The sequence below is a fragment of the Microcebus murinus genome, chromosome 10 (genome assembly GCF_040939455.1).
Source record: "Microcebus murinus isolate Inina chromosome 10, M.murinus_Inina_mat1.0, whole genome shotgun sequence".
NCBI classification, from domain to species: Eukaryota; Metazoa; Chordata; class Mammalia; order Primates; family Cheirogaleidae; genus Microcebus; species Microcebus murinus.
Window position 1 is genome coordinate 71,301,377 of NC_134113.1, and position 24,873 is coordinate 71,326,249.

Below are 24,873 nucleotides of genomic sequence, written 5' to 3' on the forward strand. Positions count from 1 at the left end.
CTCTTATGCATGCAACCATTTATAATAATTTGTTGAAAGGGTGCACTTCAGTTGATAAGTCATTGCTCAAAAACCACATGAACACTGAAACATAGGGGACGTAGGTAAAGGGGTTTTTAAAATAACTCATATCCTAATTCTTACGACTGAAAGTCCTTTTTGTTTAATAACATCTGCTGCTTTCCCCTACAAGCTCCTTCAGGAGATGGATTGGCCCATCTTTGCAGAGGCTCAGAGAATCCTCCTACATAATTCTTTCTGTTTATTGCTAGCTGGATGGTTCACACAATTATTTTTAGACCCAGCAAATCAAATTATTGGTTTAGTAAAGCCCTAAGGTTAAGGCCAGTTATTTTATCAAATGGGACTCTTTGCAGTGCAGCTTGTCACTTGATCAAAAAAAAAAAAACACACAAAACATGTGACGTTTTTGTTAGAGCCTATTTTAATTCACTAAACCTTTCAAGGCTTCACAGAGAATGCCCTGTGATTTTCCAGGGCAGGAGCCACAACTCTTAATGCTCACGGGATGGGACTGCTAAAATAAACAAGTAGAATGGGTGGCCGAGACTGACAAACTGGAGAGTAAGTACTCCTGCCAAGAATGGGAGCCAGAGAGGGGGCCAGGAAGAATGTGTTCCTGAATGGGATACTCTGTAAGTTATTTTTACTATCCCTTTAGGCATATGGGTTCCTCGTTTCTTCTGAATGTCCCCAGTCACCTGGAACCTGACTTGCTCTTTCTACCTATGTTCCCATCTGGGAACGAAATGGCTCTATGGCTAATGTGGGGTGTTTTTGATTCTTTGCAGCAGAGGTGTGGAAAAGTCAGTCTACCTGGTCGCCCTCACTGAAAAATCACTTAATTGGTCCCTTTGTCGCTGGTGTCAGAGCCCAAAATCTAACCCATCTATACTCAAGGCATGCTCATGGCCACTTCCACTTTTCACAGGAGGCTTCTACTGTGCATTTTCTTCTTGAATCTAATCCCTCTGCTGTCTCTCTTTCTGGGATTTCTCTTTGGTTATTGTGCACCAGGGGTACCTCTTGTATTAATAGTTTTTCACTGATAAATTGAATTTAAACAAAGATGTATTTTCTTTAATTTTTAGAGACTTGGGGTGGGACATAGAAGCTGCAGGAAGTCTGATGTATCAGAGTTCACCTATTTCTTCTTTATAGAAGATATTCAAATTATTAGAGGGTAGAAATATGTTGAGAATGGGAGTAGCATCTGGTTTTTTGTAATCATAGCATTTGTTCTTAGCTCATGCTTATAGACTATTTTGTTTTGGTACAGCACAAAAAGAACCATTTACTTATATGAAGCTCCTAGTTTTTCAGTTTTCTTCCTTTAATTGCCCTTTCTGGGGCTGTACATCTTACAGTGCCTCCCAGCAGCTTCTTTTTTTTCTCCCTAAACTTATCCTAACTTGGGTGCCTATCGTCTGATAGAAGTAGAGTGTAAGATTAATATTTTAAAATTAATTTATGCTTCCACATTGATGCAAAACAGCTGTGACTAATCTTAAAACTCATATATACAAAGTAGAAAAAGGGAAGCATATAAACAAAATTGAAGAGTTGTGTGGAGGTAGATGACAAATCTATACCCATAGTGGTTCTAGCTATTTGCCACCTTTGATTTTCACCTTTAGAAATCTGAGGTCACAAAGAACATAGAGCTAAACATCTTATATTCATAGTTTATATCTTTGTCTTATTTTTATTTGTCTCCCCAGGGTTCATTACAGCTACTGGCATCTATTGGTGCTTAATTAATAGTCATAGAAAAGATGATGAGCTGTCACCTATTTCAGAGATTTAAATTATTTGAACATATAGAAATATGCAAATATATAACTATTAGAGTAGCTGATATTGAGCACTTGATGCACCAGGTGGGTCAGTTGCTTTTCCACATTATCTTTTTTTTATGGATAGGGATTAACTAATGTGCAGAGGGCGGCAGACGCACAGGTGATAGTGGTAGAGTAAGGATTTGAATCCAGGGCTGTTTGACTCCAAAATCTGTACGTGTAACTAGTCTACGTTTCGGCTAGTAGACTGAGAAATGCTTGCAAAGTCCAAAACCAACTCTGTAAACAAACAAGCCAATAGATACTTAATTACTTGGGTTGTTCAGGTAAAATCTCTAGTTTCCTTGGAGATGTGCATTTTAGGTGACTGTGTGAGAGAAGAATTCCAAGCTTAGGTAGTGCTGGTTGTTTTAAAACTCGGTGAATAGTTTCTTTCCATTCTTTGCTTTTCAAATTGTTATAAAAATAATATATGCATACAATAGAAACCAAAGTTGTATACAATGTTTAAAATTAATACATAAAAGGTCACTTTTTTTTTTTGAGACAGAGTCTCATACTCTGTTGCCCCGGCTAGAGTGCCATGGCGTCAGCCTAGCTCACAGCAACCTCAAACTCCTGGGCTCAGGCGATCCTCCTGCCTCAGCCTCCTGAATAGCTGGGACTACAGGCATGTGCCACCATGCCCAGGTAATTTTTTCTACATATTTTTAGTTGGCCAATTAATTTTTTTCTATTTTTTTAGTAGAGACAGGGTCTCGCTCTTTCTCAGGCTGGTCTTGAACTCCTGAGCTCAAGTGATCATCTACCTCCTTGGCCTCCCAGAGTGGTAGGATTATAGGCATGAGCCACCAGGCCCGGCCAAAAGACCATCTTTATCCTTACCTCTAGGCTGCTCGCTCTACTGAGGGAAGCACTTTTAACCATTTCTGCCTGTATTTCACCTAGCGATTATTTCCATACCTATAAATAATATGTTTGTAAAGTACTTCTGTACAGGGCTCTATTTTAGGTGCAATTTATGTAGCAATAAGCCACAGTTAAAATCATTCTTCCTGTAGCGATAACCTGGTAACAAGGAGGCAGTCAACAAACAAACAAGCTGGGTGATCTCAGAGAGTGGCAAGTGTCACCAAGGGGCAATACAGAGTAACACATGGAGCAGTGTGGAAAGGTGGGGAGAGACACTCAGTTGATTTCTTTAGAAATCATTAGAAGCATTAGAAAGCATTAGAAAACTCTCATTTGTTCAACTGGGAATTTTAGGTCTTCTCTTTCTTGCTATTGTTTTTTTCTCAAATATCTTGTGACCTTTGGGTAGCTAATCTTATGTTTAAATGAAGAACCAGGTGGATTAATGGAGGTGGCTTTTTACTCTTCTCCCTTAAAGGGTCAGATCTGGGCTTTGAGAATGTGGGATGGGCCAGTCGATAGGCAGGGAAAGCAGCTTCACTTTGGGGTCTGCAGTTGTGAAACAGGGTCATCTGCAGCGTCCCCAGCACCAGGCTGAAACGTGGAGGGATTTACTCTGAGGCGCTTACCAATGGTAGAGTTATAGTGATGGACTGTTTGAGACATGCAGGTTGGCTAAGTATGGGAACCTTCTCAGTGAGAGAATTTTGCCTCCACTCAGCCCCAGGGGAGTGTTTCCAGAAGGGAATGCTGGGACAGCAAGGACAGATACCCTTCTGAATGGCAAATGCAGATCTTCATATTCGGCTTCCTGATTGCTAAATTTTGAGCCCATCTTTTTAAAACACTCTGTGGCCAAACGGAACATGCCCCAGGGCCATGGGTATGTGACTTCTGCTTCTACACAGTGCTCCAAATCTTCTTTGTTTTCTTTCTTTTACTTTTCTTTTTTTCTTTTTCTTTTTTTGGCATTACACATAGAAAATGACAATAGTTGCTGGCGCGTTTCTGTGACACACTGAGGCTGCTCAGTCTGGCCCCGGCCTCTGGTTGCCTCAAGCCTCACCCAGCACCCCCAAGAGTGGAGAGGGTCAGTGCCTCAGGACACACAGAGCTAGAGTGTCTATATTCATGGGCTTGCCCTCAACAGTCCCAGTTTAAACCTGTTGTCCCAGAATAATTATTATTAACACTCCTTTTTACCCTCCAAAGTATCTCAGTTTGAACAATACGTCATGGGGTCACCCTACTCATAGCCCATCCATGGTACACAATGGATGTGGAGTCCTGAGAGTCTTGCTGGGGGCCAGTTTCATTCCTTTAGAGAGAAATTTTACGTTAGCCTAGGAGCAAGCTCTGTTGTTGCTCATGAAAAGAAAATGGGTCAGGGTGGTTAAAATGGAGCAACTTTTCCATAAACCCTTCTTAATTAAATACTTTGATTTCTATTCTACTACATTATTCCATTTTTATAACTTCCCGCCTTGAGATTGAGTTGCTAAGAACTGAGCCAGAAGTAAAGCTCTCATTGCTCCTGCATCATTCTTCTGCGTACTTTTTGGGTGATATACCTCCCTTGACTTTGGTTCTTCGTAATAGAATCCCAGCTGTTTTCTGTGTTGCACAAATGTTTTAGATCCTGGGCTTGCTGATGTGTCACCCCTTTTCTCAGCACTGTGAGGGAAGAGATACTTTCCTTATCTTTTTAAATTGCAATTTTAATTTAATTTGAGTATGGAGGAAAGAGAAATGTGTATGTTCAATTCAACATCTTGATGCAAAAGCTTTTTACCACTTTCCTATTTACTCAATTGGAATTAGAAAAATATGCCTTGAGTTCTGTTTTCCCTCTTGTTCTCTTGGTAGGCTTTTGAATGCTTAATAAGGGGAGAACTTCTAAAGGTAAAGTTGTCATCCGTTTGAAATTCAGCCATGCTTTGTACGGTTCAAACACACCCAGAGATCTTGTCTGATCTTGGCATGTGGCAATGGGGTCGTCTTGCCAGTCAAATCCCAAGAGTTTTCAGACTGTCCAGATAAAGTAGATTATGGCAACAGTCACATATCTATTATCTGTGTAACATGACTTCTGTGCTGTTCAGTGTCCGTTCTGCCCTTGAATCCCAGCTAGAGATCAGTTGGAGACTGGACCCACTCAATTAGCGTTGTCTTTTTATTCTTCCTTTGAAAGTAGATTCTAAGGAAGATATTTTAAAAAGTCAGTAGTGCTCTTGCCCTGAAATGCTCTAAAGGAGGAGCCCCAAATAGGCATGATCAAGCAGATTAGCAGCAAAGTGCCAGTGACATTTTATAACCAATGCTTGCCAGTGCTTTTGAGATTAGGAGTGGGAGAAGGGGAAAGGATTAGAAAACTCTCATTTGAACAACAAGCCTTTGCCCATCTCTAATAAGCTGCTTCCTTTCTTGCCTGGGAGTTTCCTAGGAAATAAGCTGCCTGTGACACAGCAGGGGCAACGTTAGCAGCTTTATCTTTTTGCCTCCTGCTTCAGTGAACAGGCATTGCACAAGCCATGGCGACCAGGAAATAATTTCATTTTGTTATCTAGACTGGGGAGTTTGCCCTGTGAAAGCAAATCCTTTAAAATGATGCTGTCATCAATCACACACAGACACTGCAGGAACAACTGAGCGAGTGGTTGGGGGGAAATCAGGCTTATACAAAAATCAGGGGGTAAAGCAGGAGGAGTAGCTCTTGTTCCAATTTTTAGAGACCAGTTACTGGGGAGTTCATTTTTATGGTGTTTCCTTGCTCAGCTGTTGGAAGATATATTTTTATTATTCTTTCCCTGAACCAAAATTATGGTGGGATTTAAAATTCCAGCACCACATACTCCAATAGTGTCTTTTGGAAGCTATCCAGGGAGACTTTGGACTTTTGATCATTATTAAACTTCTTTTTTAAAAAATGTAGCAAGAGGCCTGTAATCCTAGCACTCTGGGAGGCCGAGGCGGGAGGATTGCTCGAGGTCAAGAGTTCGAAACCAGCCTGAGCGAGACCCTGTCTCTACTAAAAATAGAAAGAAATTATCTGGACAACTTAAAAAAAAATATATATATATATAAATTAGCTGGGCATGGTGGTGCATGCCTATAGTCCCAGCTACTCGGGAGACTGAGGCAGGAGGATAGCCTTAGCCCAGGAGTCTGAGGTTGCTGTGAGCTAGGCTGATGCCACGGCACTCACTCTAGCCTGGGCAACAAAGTGAGACTCTGTCTTAAAAATATATATATATTAAAAAATGTAGCAATGGGATTGAACCTTGGAAAACTATATAAAAACTATATAAAATATGTAAAACAAGGTAGCCATATGAGTGGATCTTCAAGGATATATCCTAGCCAAATCATTTTTGGAAATTAGAACAGAAAGATCACTTTACTCAGAGAGCGTAGGCCCAATGGTGTCTCACCCCTGCCTCTCACAATAGTATGAACTTGGCCAAGTTCCTTAAATTCTTCCAGGCTTGAGATTTCCCATGTGCAGAGAGAGGTGATGATACCAGGTCTGCCTAATCACAGAGTTCCTGTGAGCATCTTATAAGAAAATAAATTTAAAAATTATCTGGAAAGCTCTGAGTAATAGTGAATGTGAGGTAGTAGTCAGATTTTTATACCTTTATCTTAAAACCTGACAACTAAAAAGTTTATATCTGTGTCAGATAAACTATTAACTTGTATAGGCATTTTCTCTTGCAATTTAAACTGGCTGAACTGTGTTATCTCAGCTGAAGTTGAACACAGATGTCTGTAAGAACTCAATCCTCTTGGCTGGGCAGAAGCTTTTTGGTGGGACTGCATGGAGATACCTCAAAGAACTAAAAGTAGAACTACTATTTGATCCAGAAATCCCACTACCGGGTATTTACTCAAAGGAGGAAAAAAAGACATTTTATAAAAAAGACACTTGTACTTGAATGTTTATAGTCACACAATTTACCATTGCAAAGATGTGGAAACAACCCAAGTGCCCATCAATACATGAGTGGATTAATAAAATGTGGTATAGGTATACCATGGAGTACTACTCAGCCATAAAAAATGGTGAACTAATACCTTCTGTAACAACTTGAATGGAACTGGAGACCATCCTTTTAAGTGAGGCATTACAAAGATGGAAAAACAAACACCATATGTACTCACTATTAAATTGGAACTAAATGATCGACACTCATGGCACATATGATAGTAAAATGCAATGGAAATCAAGCAGATGGGAGGGGGAGGAGAGGATGGGTAAAGTCACACCTAATGGGTACAATGCACACTATCTGGGTGATGGACACATTTATAACCTTGAGTCAAACTGTGCAAAAGCAATTCATACAACCAAAACGTTTGTACCCCAGTAATATTCTGAAAGAAAAAAAATAGGTCTATTATCTCTAATCCCAATTTCTCCTATCCTATCATTTATCGCTCAATTTCATAATCTTAGCAGTGTGGGGAAATATTGAACAGCATCATTCTGATGTTGGGTAGAAGTTGAGTTTTTTGGTTATATCATATTTTTGTCTGAAATCTTTGATGTATTTTTACCGTTCTGTGATTTTTTTTTTCATAGACACATTTTCTGATTCAAAGGAAGTTACAAACTAATTTTCTGTCTTCCACCCAAATTCTGGTTCTCTTTTAATTTGACTCCTGAATATTGAACTTGAAGCTATGGTTTCCATTACATGGTGAGAAAGACATCAGCCTAGTGTATCTACTTGTCTGGTTTTGGCAAATGTATAGAGCGTTGCTTCAAGCTTCTATGTAATTTAGGTTTCTTGTGACTAACCAATGCCACTAGAGCAGCTAATTTGAGAATGTTTCGCCCACTCGGATTTTTATAGCTCCCGCCTACGTTGTTACTAAGAAAAAAATCTGGGCAAATATCACATCTTGAGTCATGAGGTATGAATCTCATTAGGAGTCCTTGCATTTCAAAGGAAACTTCTGGGTGAATCCATACATACAATACTCCCTGAGGCTTGTTAGGCTGAAAAAGTGAAAGCCGCTTACTCAGCTTTGAGCTTTGAATTAGAAGGCTTTGCTCTGCCAGGGTCTACACACAATGTGTATGAAGCTCATTGTAGCCAATCACAGAGGAGAGAGGAATTTGGTGAGAATCCCGAGCAGCTGTTTTCTTGATTGAGTGAGAAGGGAGAGCTTCATGGAGATCAGCTGGCTTTCTTAAAGTCACAGGGCTGGCCCTTGACTGCAGCACTGGAACCAGAATGCAAGTCTCCAGTGTGGTTCAATACCCTTTCCCATACGCCATGGAGCCCACCTACATTCTTTGCTGCTCCATGTGCCAAGTTTCAAGAAAGCCAAGAAATGCAAGAATTTTGCCCGTTTCGACACTTTATTTCGCAGCAAAGTGCAGTCTACTAGATTACTGTGCAAATGTTGATCAACGGAGATGTGACTAAATCAGCTTCCTGCTGTGAAATTTAGACATTTTGAAGTTCAAACACAAATGGAGAAATGTAATTAAACCTTTCTAATTGTTATCAAATCGAATTAAGGGCAAAGAAAAATTATCTACCTCAGCGAACAACTATGTTGAGAAGTGTCAACTTGAAAATAAATTGTTAATTTATGAAAAGCAAATTAATTCTTCCTGCTTCCTACAATTGACTTCTTTAACCTCCGTCTTAAGGGTATCTTACTGAATGACTTTGGGTAGACCGAGGAATCTAATGATTTGTTGAACAGTAAAGATAATTAGCTGAATCCTTGCTTAGTGACCAAGTTTTTGCTCAGTACTAATGAATTTATTGGTTGACAAGGGAGTTTTTTGATTCTAATTAATACATCCAAAATCACAAAAGTGAAATAGAGCTGTGTTTATGGAAAATGGTGAATAACTGGTGAGTAGTTAATATCATCACAAGTTGTCAATTCCTGCTTTACCATTTACTTGTGGCTCTGGCCCATAGAAGTTTGGGCATATGAAGTTTTCTAATCATACTGGATTATTTCGAGGGTAATTTTTACTTCTATTTCTCTACAGAAAATGTAGAAATGCAGTTCTAGTTTAAAGATTAATAGTACAAAGTTACTTGAAGCTAATTGGCATGAAATTATGATGTCACATGATGGCAGCTTCATGATGCAGTGGGAACAGTAATGGATTTGCAATCAGAGCAGCTGCTTCCACATCTTGTTGACTGAGAGATCTTTGGAAAGTTACATATGTTCCCTGAGCTTCAGTTCTTATCTGTTAAAGTGAGAGATTTTTTATGGAACAAAGTTGTTCAGATGATTGCATGAGACAAGGTTTTTTGAAACTCAGTAAGTGAAAAATTATTTTAATATAAAAAACGTAATTTGATGTATGATAAAGGAAGTATCCTGGGGTGAAGGACAAGTAGGTAGTGATGGACAACTTTCAACTTTCTTCTTTATCCCTCAGAATACTTTAACACTCTGTTTTTATGAAGCTATAGTAAGGTTAAAATGTATAATGTAATTATTTTTCCTTGTTCAAGCTAGTGTCTATTAAATTTTGGCTTCAATTAAATGTCTTGGCCTGTAAGAGTGCTGATTGTTGAGCAGATCAAAAGGGAATGCATACAATTGATCCAGAGCCAGAGTAAGAAATGAAGGCCATTTGACCTATGTCATGTTCAGGTTTACATGATTAGTAACAATTATCAAATTTCTAAGAGTTTTCTTCAAAGCAAATCTAAAATAGATATTTAGGAGGGAAATGTCAGAAAAGGAGCTTCTTGCTTCTTTAAAAAGAAAATATGAAAAGTAAGCTCAGAAATAAAGAAAACCAACATTAGCACAACTCAGCTAATATCAGAAGCTGATCTGCCACTATGCAGGATGCAGGATGCCTCATTGGCAATATTCCTTTGCAACAGCAGAGTGCAGTGAATCAGGTAGCTGGTCTTATCTGGGCTGCGTATGCTCTGGCAATATGATTTTTAATGGCCTCTTTCCTTACTGGATCAATTCTAAACGTGGACACTTAAATTTCCATACCTCCAATCTAAATTTACCTTGTATTATTTCCAGCATAAATTCTTTACTCCTGTCAAACCTGTCTCCTGGCCTCTGTCTTACTTGTTCTGCTGGTTTACCTTTGTTTCTGTTTGCTTCCTACCTACCTACTAAAAGCTATACTTCCCAGTTCTTCTATGAGAGATTTCAGCTTATTCCAGCTTATATGAGTCTTTTTTTTTTTCGCCACCCAGAGCACTTTCCATTTGTTTCAGACATTTTGGACTTGATTATCTTCTGACCACAGAATTTCACTTTTGTGTAATGTATCTAAATCTTTATTCACCAGCAAACACCTCGAGGGCAGGAATCCATGCCACATATTAAATCAATTCTTATTAAATTATTATTGAACTGAATAAACAGACAATTGTATACCCCAAATCTAGATATTTCTATCTCTTATTTATTCCTAAAATTTCTAGCATTTAAAAATGTGTCAATATGCAATCATAAATAAGAATCTGGAAATGAGAATCTTCTTACCTCTTATTATAAGTAATTATATCATCAGAAGATGAAGATTTCATATTGGCTTTATTTCCTCTTTTATTTCTGCTTTTCCTTCCATCTTCTCTTTTCCATCTGTCACATGATATTTATTGCCCACCTACTTGTACCAAGCACTATGCTAGGCAATTTATGTGTGCACCTCTCTTATTTTCTCCATTTTTCACATAACTTCAACAAGTCTCTGACAATCTCTGAACTTTGAGTGTTCCACTTGAAAAATGTAAACCATAATATCTAACAAGTTTATGGAAGAATTAAATAAGATCATATCATTCCTAGACTTGTAATCTATAAAGTATGATCATCCAACTTATAGTCTTTCGTGTTTAAATAATCTTTTACTTGAAGGACAAATGAATGATGTCATAAAACTGGAGGCACCTTGTGTTTGGAATGAGATATATTACCTTTTCTCTTTCTTATTTCAAAATTCCAAAGAGATTTCTAAATGTGGTCATCAACTTATGTCAGCTAACTATAATAAAGATTTAATCTTTTATATACAAAGACACAACAATGTCATTTTGTAACATAAGATGTTGCGTGCCAACAGTGAAGGTAAATTATTCATGTTTCTACTAAGGAAATACCTTATAGATGCAACATGCTCTTCTTTGTATTTGGAAATTCTATTAGAGCATAGGTAGGGCAAAATGAATTTAAAATATAAATATATAATCCATTTTTTCCTCCTGCCCTTTCAAATACTCTATTAATTTTTAATTTTGTTCTTTTTTATTTTTTAAAAAATTGTTCTAATGAGGTGTTTGAATCTGAGGGCTTTAGAGACCTTTGGCTTTTAGATTTTTAATCAATTCCACAAGCAAAGCAAACTCAGGTTGGGGGTTATCCCTGTGTTTAAAACTTGAAGATTTCTACATCTTAGAAGAGTGATTGGTAATATCCTCAACATAGTTCCTTCTGTGAGTCAAATTCCCAGGAGCCATGTGTGAATTCAGGCTGTTGCTGCTTTGAAAAGCTGGAAACAGATATTCCAAGAAATTTCTTTTTACAAAAAAAAAAAAGCTACAATAGTCAATAGTATATTAACCTGTTTCTACTAAATACTTCCACCCATAATTACATCCCATCATCTCATTTCTCTCTAAGCTGTTGTATCCAGAAGAGCTTCATTTTCTAACATTTTTCTATTTCCTGCTATAGTCCATTTAATCTGGAAAGATCAAATTTTTCTTACTTTATTTTTATAAACAATAGTCAATTGGTGGTTTATGGAAAACAATCGCTAATTGCTGCTATTGTCAAAATTCCATAATATTGATAAATAAAAGAAGATCTTGTGGTTCAAAACAAAAGATTACTAATTGCATGATCTAGAAGAAGAATGTGAACGGAGAATCATGGGTTTGCTTTCTGTCTCTGTTTCTGCTACTTCTGATATGTGTGCCTGGGGCAGGCTACCTTTCCTCTCCAAGCTTCAGTATTCTTGTTAGTAAAACTGGAAAGATACTTTATAAGCATCCAACTACACACTGAGTGGCAAATGACTGGTACATAGAAGACACTCAGTAGATATTAGTTGTGCCTTCCAATTAGGTTTCACTAAAATGTCTCATGTTTTAAAATGGATTATTTGAAAAACTTCTGTAATTTTTACATTTTGTTAATGTTAATAGTGATGGTTACCCCAAAATGCCAGTTGTGGGACTTGTTTTGTTTTCAATCTCTGCCCAGAAAAATATAAAGCCAAAGAAATTTTAAGACCTTGGGAATCTTTTCTATGCCTGAGTCTAGCAATATAGTGTTCAAAAGACAAAAATTCATCAGGTTCTGTGAGAGTACTCACTCCTGAATCAAGGCCATTCAACTTATGTGACGACTTTGATCAAGGGTTTGTAACCTTGAGTCCATGGATGAGCTTTGGACCTTTAGTGAACCTCCTCGTTCTATATTTATTTTGCATTTTCCAGGAGGCAGGGCCAATGGCTTCTATCAGATAATCAAAGGGTCTATGAGCCAGGAGGATATTACTTTAGGTTTTCAAAATTGTACATTGCCTAGGAACTTCAGAATCTGACAGTTAAAATACTAAGTTTAACAAAACTATTGTAAAATAATTGAAGGAAAACAGAGTTGCAATTTTCTAGATGATGGATAAATATATTGGTAATGTTACTCCCCAGAGATGATTCAGTACTAGGTATAAAGGGGGTGTCTTACACTGAGAAAAGGAGTGAGTCAACAGGGAAGATAGACCTACGAGGTTGTAGCTGATGAAGGAATTAGTGATCAGGAGCAGAACACCTTTACAAAACTTGCAAAGGGCTCCACAGCTTGCTGTGATGTATGTTGGCCTTTCTCATTGACAATTCCCCTTATTTGCTTAAAATATTATCATGGGAGGTTCATTTTTTTTTCCTTTAAGAAGGCTGGCTTTTGAAAATCTATATTAAAATACAAGCTCCTGTAGAAATGATTCTTCAAAGTCTGTTTTGTGAGGCTTATCCTAAATATATATTATTAATAATTACATGCTAAACATGGTCTTTGCCTTAACAAGAGAAGCATCTAGAAGAGATATTTACATAAATAAATTTAAGTCAGAGTATAAGGTCGCTAGTGTCATAGAAAGTTATAGATTAACAAAGGAAGACAGAGGAAGAAGAAAATTACTACTGATAAATTGACAGTGGGGTTGAGGGTTTTTAAAATTATTATTATTATTATTTTTTGAGACAGAGTCTCACTCTGTTGCCTGGGCTAGAGTGCCGTGGCGTCAGCCTAGCTCACAGCAACCTCAAAGTCCTGGGCTCAAGCAATCCTTCTTCCTCAGCCTCCTGAGTAGCTGGGACTACAGGCATGTGCCACCATGCCCGGCTAATTTTTTCTTTATATTTTTAGTTGGCCAATTAAATTTCTTTCTATTTTTAGTAGAGACGGGGTCTTGCTCTTGCTCAGGCTGGTTTTGAACTCCTGACCTTGAGCGATCTGCCCGCCTCGGCCTCCCAGAGTGCTAGGATTACAGATGTGAGCCACCGTGCCTGGCCAGGGTTGAGGTTTTAAGTGTAGGAAGGAGACACTTCCTTCCTGCTAGGACTGGGAGGATAGACAGGGAGAGTTCTGTAGAGGAGCCCACATATGCACTGGGCTTTAAAGGATGCAAGGTATCTGGATATGTTGATGTTGACGGAAAAGGTCTTTCTGAAAAAGGAAACAAGGTGTTTAGGAATATTGAGACAGGAAATGTGTGAAGTATATGGAGTTTGGTAACTGTAGCACAAGATACGAAAAGGAAACCATTGAGAGTAATTGAGAGTGATAAAGCTTCCCAGGTCCATAGGCAAAGACTCTCTTAAGTTAAAGAGCTTTGTAATCCTTTTTGAAGATTTCCTATATGGTTTTCTTCATGTCTCTTGATGACTTCAGCATAGTTTACTCTTTCTGTTCAGAACTTCTTAGGCAACAATTTCAGACAGCCTTCCTCTCTAAGGAAAATACAGATCTATTACCCCTGTTTGAGGTTTTTACTCAACAGTAAGAGAGAATGCAAGGGAAAGTAATTCGAAAGAAACACTTAATAGATCCTTAAAATGAGTCATGGTCTCTCAAGTTGGATGCTAGGTTGTCCTAGACCTGTTCCACTGTTTAGGCATGAAATCGGGTTAGGGAGTTTCTACTTTGGCTGTGGACATTTTGAAATTGTGGAACTAAAGATACACAGTTCTTTTCTTCTTCCACATTGACATGAGGTATAGAACACAGGTATTCCCTTAAAAGATGACCGCTGGCTTTGTCTCACAAACTGGGCCATTTGCTTAAGTGTAAGAGAAGTGAAAGATTTGATGTTAGAAAGGCAAGTCATTTAGTACCATTGAATTCTTGGTTATGGTATGGTGACTAGTCACATTTATCTTACATTGGTGCTATTTTTTTTACCTTTGTGACTGCAGCTGATCTGAATGGAATAATTAAAACATGCATCTGGGAAATAAGATTTGCCAGTCTACGGCATGAGGTGGGATGACTACAGTGAACCATCTTGCATTTTCTCCATTGACTTTAAGCAATAAGTGGAAATGACCTTTTCAAATTACTTATTTCTTACACAATTATCCAATGTAACAAAAGAATATCCAACATAAAACTATATAACCTATTAAAATTAATCTGTCTTATTAGTATACACCACACCTCCCCCACCCCCACATACTTCCTGGAGTTAGGGCAGAAGAATCTCTAAGTGGGTGTCTGTAATGGTCCATTAGTTGTCTTGCAGGTGTTGATGCTCTCTCACTCTCCCTGAGCTGTTTAGGCTACATTGTGGATTGGATCCAGTAGGCACTTATAAGAGCAAGCTTCAGAGCAGACTCAGCAGAGAGTGAGCATGCACCCACAGGGGGAGCAAACAGCAGCATGCTACAAAAGCTGAGAGTTTTTATAACCCTAATATCTTGGTTCCAAATGTGCTAATTTCACACATTGGCATTGCTACCTTCACTCATCTGGCTGTAAGTTTTATATTTATAGTACAGTAGGGAAAATTAATTTGCTCAGGGCATGTAACACAAGGTCACTGTTTATTTCCTAGTTTATCACATTTGTATATCCGAATGATACTTACTTGATTTTGTATATGATACACAAGTTATGAAAAGCAAGTTTCTGTCTTTTCACGCACAGGTCTAAGTGGTACTTGTAGGAGTCACCCGTCACTGGTTCTTAGACGTCAGGTTGCTAGCATTACCACTTGCTTGTGAATGAAATTCAAATGAGAGTCTGACCTGAGAGATGTGAACAAATGCTTGAAATTCAAATAGCTCATAATAAATTCCAGTTTTGGATAGGCTAATAAATGCAAGATAAGTCTGGAAAAGACAACACAATTTTGTTCTGAGAGTTCACAGAGTCATAAGAAGTCATAAGAAGTTAATTCAAGACTTACCTTCTGCTAGATTTGGTGTATATTTGTAAGGTCTTTCCCTGTTATTCTTTTCTGTCATTAGTGGTTGAAATAAAATGTTTTATTAAGTTTTGATTGGGCTCAGAACTAGGCAAGGGTCATGGTATCTGTTAGGGGAAAGGAAAACAGAGTCTCAAGCTCTAGGTCTTCAGTTTATTTAAAATTCAGTATCTATTAAGATTTTTTTTTTCATAAGAGAATGTCTTGAAATAGCTCAGAGGATGATTTAGCCATCAAGTTTAAGAACTGGATGAGTTTAGAATGTGTGAGCATGAGATCTATTTTACCCATGAAACATTTTGTGAGAGAGCTCAGTTTGAAGAAAGGTTTCTATTGGAGTCCATTAGTAATTCCCCAAGAAATCCCATGAATTAGGCCAGGACTTTTTCCTCCTGTTTGGTAAGGAGGAGGAATTGAGGTAGAGATGATAGGGGACTATTTATCAGATTAGTAAAACATTTAGGAAGAAAGCTTTCAAGTTATATGTGATTTCCAGTCTGTTGATTAGCTTCCTGAGTTCTACTTCCTTTCTAAGTTCCTATAAAATATACATATGGGATAAAAATAATTAATTATAACTCTCCTTTCAGTTGCTATAGCAATGGCAGTTTCTTAATGCATCCTCTGTTTCTTTATGCCCTTCTGAATTAATTTAGTACAAAACAACTCAATTTTAGAAATAAAGTCCTTTGAAAATAGGTGTCAAGTATTATTACAGGGATTTTGTGGTATCTAGATGAAAATTTCTTAAGATTTACTGAAAGGCCAGGGCCTTGTGACTATGATTAGAAGGTAGCGGATTCACCTTCACTGGGGCCTCTTTTATTCTATAAATGTTCTATTTTGAGAACAACCAGATTAAGAAATATATTGAATAAGCTTCAGAATTTTTCTTATAATCCTAAGTAAAAAAAAAATGGATTCAGATACTTTGTATGTGCTACTCCAGGCTTACTTTATTGTCTCTTGAATCTTTCTTTCTGATTATGCCCAAAGGGAAAAATAAGAATGTTACTTTTATTCAAAATGATTTCTAAAATCCTGAAAAGCAAACATTGTTCAGTTGTTATTTAATACATATAGTAAATGATAGGCATCTGGCCACTCTAGGAGATAAGTATCTTTCTTCAGTTGCTAGAGTCATTCTTACAAGTTGTCTACAACTGCAAAGATATTTGAAGCAGAATATATTTTAATAAAGTAAAATATTTCAGATATTTATATGTTTATAGAGAATAATTTATTAATTTAAAATTTCAGTAAGTTAAGAAATAGGTCTATTTTTTTTTTTTTTTTTTTTTTTTTTGAGACAGAGTCTCGCTTGTTGCCCAGGCTAGAGTGAGTGCCGTGGCGTCAGCCTAGCTCACAGCAACCTCAAACTCCTGGGCTCAAGCAATCCTGCTGCCTCAGCCTCCCGAGTAGCTGGGACTACAGGCATGCGCCACCATGCCCGGCTAATTTTATATATATATTAGTTGGCCAATTAATTTCTTTCTATTTATAGTAGAAACGGGGTCTCACTCTTGCTCAGGCTGGTTTTGAACTCCTGACCTCGAGCAATCTGCCCGCCTCAGCCTCCCAGAGTGCTAGGATTACAGGCGTGAGCCACCACGCCCGGCTTGGTCTATTTTTATTCTTTAGAGGAAAAAAGGTTAAATTTTATTAAAAACTCATAACCAAAGTCTGATGCTGCCTACTAACATATGAGAAAATTAACATTGTCAATTGAACAAAAGCTTGTATCCTTTCATTCCCTGGTTGACCATTTGGATTTATTCATGCAAATTTTGGTCCAACTATGGGTCATCTTTAATGGAATGAAATGGAACCTGGTAATAGAGCTCTAGCTCATTTTTATGTGATAAATAAGTTAAGGAATTCAACCCATTGTATTCAGTCAATTTTACTATGTCAGTTAGGGTCCTATCAGAGCAGCAGAACCACTAGGAGATACATATCTATTATAGGGACTTGACCTCACCCATATGTGTGAGCTATTTGGCCTTCCAGATAGCCCATAAAAATCTCTGCTGTGGTCTGCTCTAACTGGAAAAGGAATTGTGAGAAACATATTTATCTACCCAAGTTGTCACATGACAAAACCACCACATGTGATTTGAAATTTAAGTATAGTCATGTGGCACTTAATGAAGGGATCCTTTCTGAGAAATGCATCCTTTGGTGATTTCATTGTTATGTGATAATAGAGTATATTTACACAAACCTAGATGGTGCAGCTGGTGAGTCAGTGAGTGAGTGAGTGAGTGGAGAGTGAATGTAAAGGCCTAGGATATTACTGCTTACTGTTGTAGACTTTATATATGTACCCTTAGGCTACACTAAATTAAAAAAAAATTCTTTCTTCAATAACAAGTTAATCTTAAATAACTAACTTTTTGACTTTATAAACTTTTTAATTTTTTCGACTTTTTGATTCTCATAATAATAAGGTTTAGTTTAAAACATAAGCACAACATATAGCTATACAAAAATATTTTCCTTCTATAAGCTTTTTCTGTTTTTAAAATTTTTAATTTTTTCACTTTTTTTTGTTAAAAACTAAAATACAACATTGTTAACTTTTTTTTATAATTAGAGGAATATACACTAGAATAATGATTAAAAACTATAGATAGTAAATACATAAACCAGGAACACAGTTGTTTATTACCATTATCAAGTATTATGGACTGTATATAATTGTATGTGCTAGACCTTTAAATGGCAGACAGCACAGTGGGTTTATTTACATTAGCATCATTACAAACACATAAGTAAGGTGTTGTACTATGATGTCAGGACAGCTATGATGTCATTAGGTGATAGGAATTTTTCAGCTCCATTAGAATCTTATGGGACCACGATTGTATATGTGTCTGTCATTGACCAAAGTCTCCTTATGTGGCACATGGCTACTTCCTTTAAACCTTTAGAGATTAAATAAAATGTAAATTGCTCCAATCTATCTCAAGCTTCTTGAAATTGATATTTTCTTATTTGATTTTTAAGATCAACCATTAGGATTATAAATAATACGAAGTGGAAAATAGCAATAACTTTTGACAAGCAAAATATTGCCTCTTAAAAATAATGTATCAGGCCAGGTGCAGTGGCTCAAGCCTGTAATCCTAGCACTCTGGGAGGCCAAGGCAGGTAGATCGTTTCAGCTCAGGAGTTCGAGACCAGCCTGAGCAAGAGCGAGACTTTGTCTCTACTAAAAAAATAGAAAGAAATTAGCTGGACTATTAAAAATATATAGAAAAAATTAGCTGAGCATGGTGGCGCATGCCTGTAGTCCCAGCTGCTCCGGAGGCTGAGGGAGTAGGATTGCTTGAGCCCAGGAGTTTTAGGTTGCTGTGAGCCAGGCTGGTGCCACAGCACTCTAGCCTGGGCAACAAAGTGAGACTCTGTCTCAAAAAATAATAATAATAATAAAAAAAAATAACGATCAATAAACAATATACTATATAAATCACATTCATATGCCTTGCTGTGATTAGGCAATATAAGCATACCTCAGAGATATTTTGAATTAGGTTTCAGACCACCAAAATATAGCAAATATTGCAATACATCGAGTCACACTAATCTTTTGGTTTCCCAGTGCATATATAAAAAAGTTATGCTTACACTATACCATTGTCTATTAGGTGTGCAAGAGTATTATGTGTAAAAAAACAAATGTGCATACCTTAGTTAAAAATACTTTATTGCTAAAAAATGCTGTTACAGAGACACAAAGTGAGCTGTTGGAAAAATGGCACCAATAAACTTGCTCAACACAGGATTACCACAAGCCTTCAATTTGTGAAAAAATGTAGTATCTACAAAGGGCAATAAATCAAAGTGCAATAAAACAAGGCATGCTTGTAGAATATAATGAATAAGAGCAAGACCTCTAAAATCTGACAGTTGGAGGAATTTGAATGTTTGCACTGTAAGTTGCTATTAATAGTTGAGTGAACTAAACCTTCTTGTTCTTATGTACAAAATGAGGACAATACCTAATCAGAATGACTTGGAGGTTAGTTGAGATAATTTATCACATGCATTATTTCATCTATCTCTTAGTATAGTACCTGGGACACAGTAATCACTCAATAAATTATAACTATAATTATTATGAATAGAATGTTCACCATTATTTTTAAAACTTTTTTTGCTTTTATTTGTAAGACAGTGATTGATAATTTTGACCCTATTTTGTTCAAATGAAATCCCTGATAGCACTCTGCCAAAAGGTGATATAGAGATACTAAGATGCATTTTCGATACCTCATTGATTGTTCCAGTCTATGAGTTTTAAATCCCTACTGCTGAAATGAGCTTTCTGCTCTCACTCACACACTTCAGGGCTGATTTATTTTTGAAGCCAGTGGGCAGCACAGTAAAGCGCCTGGCAAGTGATGCTTTCTGAAGCAGGAGGAAACTCCTCTGTTCAGACAAAATGCTGCTGTTTCCTAACATGCTTTTCTTATCCTTGTTCCTGTGCAAGAGCTGCTTCATTTGCAGATGGCCAAGAGCCCGAAGCCAGATAATAAGCAAATGCAATTAGGAGAAATGGATAAAATTTCTTTATGTAAGAATGACTTTCCTTCACTCCCTAGGCTGCAGGAATTGAAATTGTTTGTAGCAGGAAGTAATAAGAGCAAGGAAAATTATTCTGGCTGTATTCTATAAAATAAGAGAAAGAGGCAATTTGTAATCTGAAGTGGGCTTGTTTCATCTGCCTGGTGAAGAAATAAATATTGCGTTTGTATGGCCTTCTAAGCCATGAGGGGAAACTTAAATCCCTCTCCTTCCTGCCAACGATATCTATTTTAGGAAAACCATTATACTCTAGGGAGAAAAATGTACAATTTGGTTAGAATACAAATAGATTGAATAAAACATTCTTATATTAAGACTTTCTAAGAGCATGGGGCTGTAAGGCATAAGAGGGATAGTTGTGAGTGAGAGAATTTCATCCCTTCTCAGCGACTCTCATCAGACATTCCTAAAGAAATACTTTAATATATAGAATGACTTCAATGGTATTGGAATTTATTAGACTTGGAATCAGAGGATCTAAGTGCGAGCTACAGTTTTGCCACCTGCTATTTTTTTAACCTGGTACTGATCACTTAAGATCTTGGACTGTGGATTCCTCCAAAATAAAATTGGCATGATAACATTTGTTCTGTTTACCATGTAGTATTGCTGGAAAGATTAAGTAATACAATAAAACATGACACAAGTATGTACCGCCACTGCTGTCTCTACTACTAAATTAAGAATTAAGGAAAAAGAATAGAACTAAAGGGCTGAAATACGACTTGAAGCAAATATTTGGATAGTTTTAGGCTTGCTATTTGTTAGGTCAACATTTATTGCACATGATTAATGGATTTAATGTTTTGTAAATTAATGTTACTTACATATATATTATGCAATGTAAATAATGTTTATGATAATGTTACTTACAGTGGCATACTTCAAATTTCAGGTACTAGATATGGTAAACCTAAACGACAAACAGAGAGAGGCTATCTAAAAGAAAATAATGTTTATTTGGGCATAGGGCTTTGCAATGGGAATACGTATGCTATAATACACTATGTGCATATTCAGGGAGGTAAAGGAAGACAAAGGTTTTTAAACGAAAATGAAGAGGATTACATAACTGTTTTGAGATAATTATCCTTGACTAGAAGAATCAATAACAATGGTGGTACCAGGTTGAGGGTGGATAGGCAGTTGCTAGGCAGATGTCCTTGCAGAAGTCATTTTTTTTTTTTTTTACATAAAGTCGTAATGGCCTTTGTGCAAGGTTGTGGTTTCTGCAGTCTTTTGTGATACTTCTTGTTGTCAGGCATCTGTGCATGAGAACCCTCCCTTCATGGCCTTCCCTGGCTCTATTTTGATTCTGAAAACTTTCACATTGTCTAGAGAATTCTGAAAATGTCCATGGTAGGGTGGCTGCTTTGGTGCTTAGTTTAATATGAAGAGTGTTTCTTGATATAGAACTTATAGTACAGGAAAGCTGGTGCACATATCATTTCAGCTAGCTACCGTGAGGCAATGAAAACTACCTTTCCTTGGATGTTCTGCACAGTGTGGGTTTGGTTTTTTTTTTTTTTTTTTTTTTTTTTTGTTTAATATCTATTTGAGCCTCACCACCAGTCTGAACTCCATGCTCTGCATGGCTGTGGTTTGTATTCTTTAAAACATACCTTATTGTCAGGCCTTGTATACTGGCTTCCTTCTTCTCCTCCAGCTTCTTCTCTTTTAGGGGAGGTGTTTGCTGTGCCATTGAAAAGGTGGAAATAAAACATTCACCACTTATTACAAGGTGATAATGAAAGAAAATGGATTTAAAAGATAGCTGCTGAGACTTAACATTAAATGTGGTGGTACAAGAATTACTTGGCAAGGGTTAGGAGATTCAGTCAATAAGGTATCTGGTGAGAACTGAAGATAAGACAAACTCTGGGTCTGGAAGTGGAGTTGCAATGGGTAGACACAGTCCTTTTCCTTCAAGATCTCACAATCTAGTGTGCTAATTTCTCAACTTTCCTTTTGCAACAATTACCCAAGGGCCTTTAAAAATATAGATGCTGGGTTAAATCCTCAGAAATTGTGATTGAATTATTCCAGGGTGGGCCCCTGGAAGAGTACATATTTTTAAAAGCTCCCTACATGTTTTATTGTTCAGCCAGGTTTCAGAATTACAGTTCTAATCAGTTCTGGGTTTATTCTTTTATATGCTACAAAATCAGGCAAGCCACAATATATACTTCTGAGTCAGTCTTTTTACCTGTAAAACATGGATCATATATCATTTACTCTTCATTAATTTATGTCAGAAACAAACATTTATGGGATCATATTTTGTGTTAGACATTACGATAGGGTCAAAGAGAGAGATGAATCACAGTACCCACTGGAATGGGGATTTACAGGGAAAACTTGAAATAAAACTACAGACCTGAATGACAAACTCATTCAAGGCTTTTGACATCTACTCTGTGCTTAGCGGACAGGAACTTTGTGCTAATTGATTAAAGCAGTTCCTGCACCTGAACAGCTAAAAGCTTGTGGCAAACAATCTCCTGGTTGCACTGCCCAATTTTCCTTTGATTTAATCTCAAGCACACTATGCTGACTGGCAATCCCGTGAAATGTCCTAGTCTAGTGTATTTATAATCCCACTCACAGAGACTGTTAGTTCACACTTTTCTCTTCTAAAATCTCCAATGTCACCCCTACCTGACTTTCAGCTGCTGACATGGCTTATTATTTTACTGAGAAAAAATAGAAACAATTAAAAAAGAACCACATTGATTTCCAAGCATCAAATCTATCAGTTTACCAGTATGCATACTCATCTGTTTTGCCTTTCTTTCTGTTATAGTTGTTCCTCCTCAAATCTAAATCTAAGAGCTCTGTGCTCTAAATCTACCTGTGTTCTCAGCTGTGGAGGCACTTCTACAATTGTCTCTGCTCCCAGCTGCATCATCAATTTAATACCTCTCTACCAGGTGTTTCCCATCAACAACTATGCATTAATAGCATCTATCTGAGCAAAGCTAAACAAGCATATTCTCCTAGCAACCCACAGCCTCCTTTAGCTATTAACTTCTCTCTGCTCCTTCTCTGTGGAACTTCTTGAAAAGAATATGTATGGGCTGTCTCTACTTCTTCACCTCACCACATTCCAGTTGGGCTATTTTGTATACACTCTATAGATGTATTATCTCTATAAACTATATATTTATATATATATATATATATATATATATATATATATATATACACACAGTCTGTAAATGTCATCACATCACAAGATACAGTAGTCAAGTCTCTGTTCTCCTTTCAGTCAGCCTCCCGATGGTATTTGAACACAGGTGGCCACTTCTAGAAACACTCTCTTCCTTTGGTATCTCTGACACCACATCGTCTTCTTGTCCTGCTACATAACTAATCACTTGTTTTCAGTCTCCTTTCCTCATGTCTTGAAATGTTGAGCCTCCTAGAAGTTCATCCTAGTCCTTCCTTTGGTCTCTAACAGAATCGTTGCCATATCTTCTGGTTCCATGACTTTAAATATGTCTATTAAGGCATATCCACCAGGTGTGTACATCCACCCTTCTTATCCCCTGTGCTCTCTCCACAAACCTCTCTTGTTTTCGTCAATCTTCCCCAACTCAATTAATAGAATTAGTTGTCCCTGTCTTTCAACTCCAAAACCTGAATGACAACCTCCATCCCTTTCTTTTCTTCATTTTACCACATCAGATCCATCAGGAAGTATTGTTAGCAATATCTCCAAAATGTATTACAGTTTGACCACTCTTTGACATCACCATGTCACCTCTTTTATTCAATCCCTCTCATCTCCGCCTGGACAACATGCAAGACGCCTAAGTGGTTTCATTGCTACCACCTTTGCCTTCCTGTAATTTATTTTCCAGAATTTTCAGAGTAATTTTAAAAGATCAGATTATGTTACTCACTCTAATAGCTTAAATTGCAATTTGAATATAATTCATCTCCTTTCAAACAAATCAACTGTAAAAAAAGACATTCATGAGAAAATTAGGGAAATTTGAACGAGCATTTGAGAATTTCAGGAGATCGTAGTTAATTTTGCTAGGAGTGGTAATAGTATTTTGCTTATGAAATAGATTGCCCTTATTCAGAGATTGCTCTTATTTTTGTGGATGCATTTAGGGGTGAAATGACATGATTTAGGAATATTCTTTAAAATGCTATAGCATCCCATCCCCCTAAAAAGAAGGAAAAAAGGATAAAGATGTGTGGTCAAATGACAATAGTTGATTCTGGTTACTTGGAGGTTTGTTGTACTATCCTCTCTACTTTTATACATACTTGACGATTTTCATAATATAAAGTTGAAAAAAGATAACTAAAACATTTCCAGTTTTTTGTCATGTCCCTATATGATTGAATGTTTGCCTACTTCTCTATCTCCCACTCTCCCTTTTGTTTGCTATAATTGAGCCATACTTGCCTTCATTCTTTTCCTGGACATGTAAGTCTCTGTACCTCTGGTCCCTCTGCCTGAGACATTTTTCACACAGCTTGACTTATTCAGGTCTTATTGCCAGAGACAATTCCCTTAACCTTCCCCCTGCTCCCCACCTCTACACATTCTATTTTTTAAAATTGGACTACTTTGTTTTTACATATTCATTGATTATTATCCACTCCTAGAATTTAAGCTCCACAAATCAGGAGACTGGGTCTAAAACAGTGCATAGTGAGTATTCAATAAATACTTGTAAATGGATGAATTGGATATTACTTTTTATTCCATTTTAAAAAACAGGCAACCAAAGCTGTAAAAAAAATCACGTAAGTTTCTTATTGTCAAAGATATTAAGAGACAGAACTGAGATGTGAATGCAACGTTTTTGATTTAGGAGCCCTTTTAACCTCTTTCATATATTTCTGGTGGAATGAATTAACTGGGGATGGAGGTAGCATATTACAAACCCCCCGTCACAAAACTGTAAAATGAATTGTCTTTGTAGGTATATTATCTCAGGAAGAAATTCCATGACTTTAACTTGATTCTTAAAGGAGTTCTGGAACCCCCAAATTTTAATCATTGTTTCTTTGGTTGCTACCAGGGCAACTTACAATGTTAGAGGCTCAATACATTATGAAATATATGTATGCTAGCCC

At 37.1% G+C, this 24,873-nt stretch overlaps 1 protein-coding gene across 1 annotated transcript in view; it reads left to right on the plus strand.

Annotated features, from left to right (window-relative positions):
• The first annotated feature begins 585 nt into the window (after positions 1 to 585).
• LOC142873446 (lysosomal alpha-glucosidase-like) overlaps positions 586 to 24,873 on the plus strand; it is a 39,245-nt gene continuing 14,957 nt past the window's right edge. The window contains exon 1 of the mRNA XM_076007848.1: positions 586 to 656. Coding sequence (XP_075863963.1) covers positions 645 to 656 — 12 coding nt within the window. The 5' untranslated portion in view covers positions 586 to 644. The remainder of the gene's footprint in view (positions 657 to 24,873) is intronic.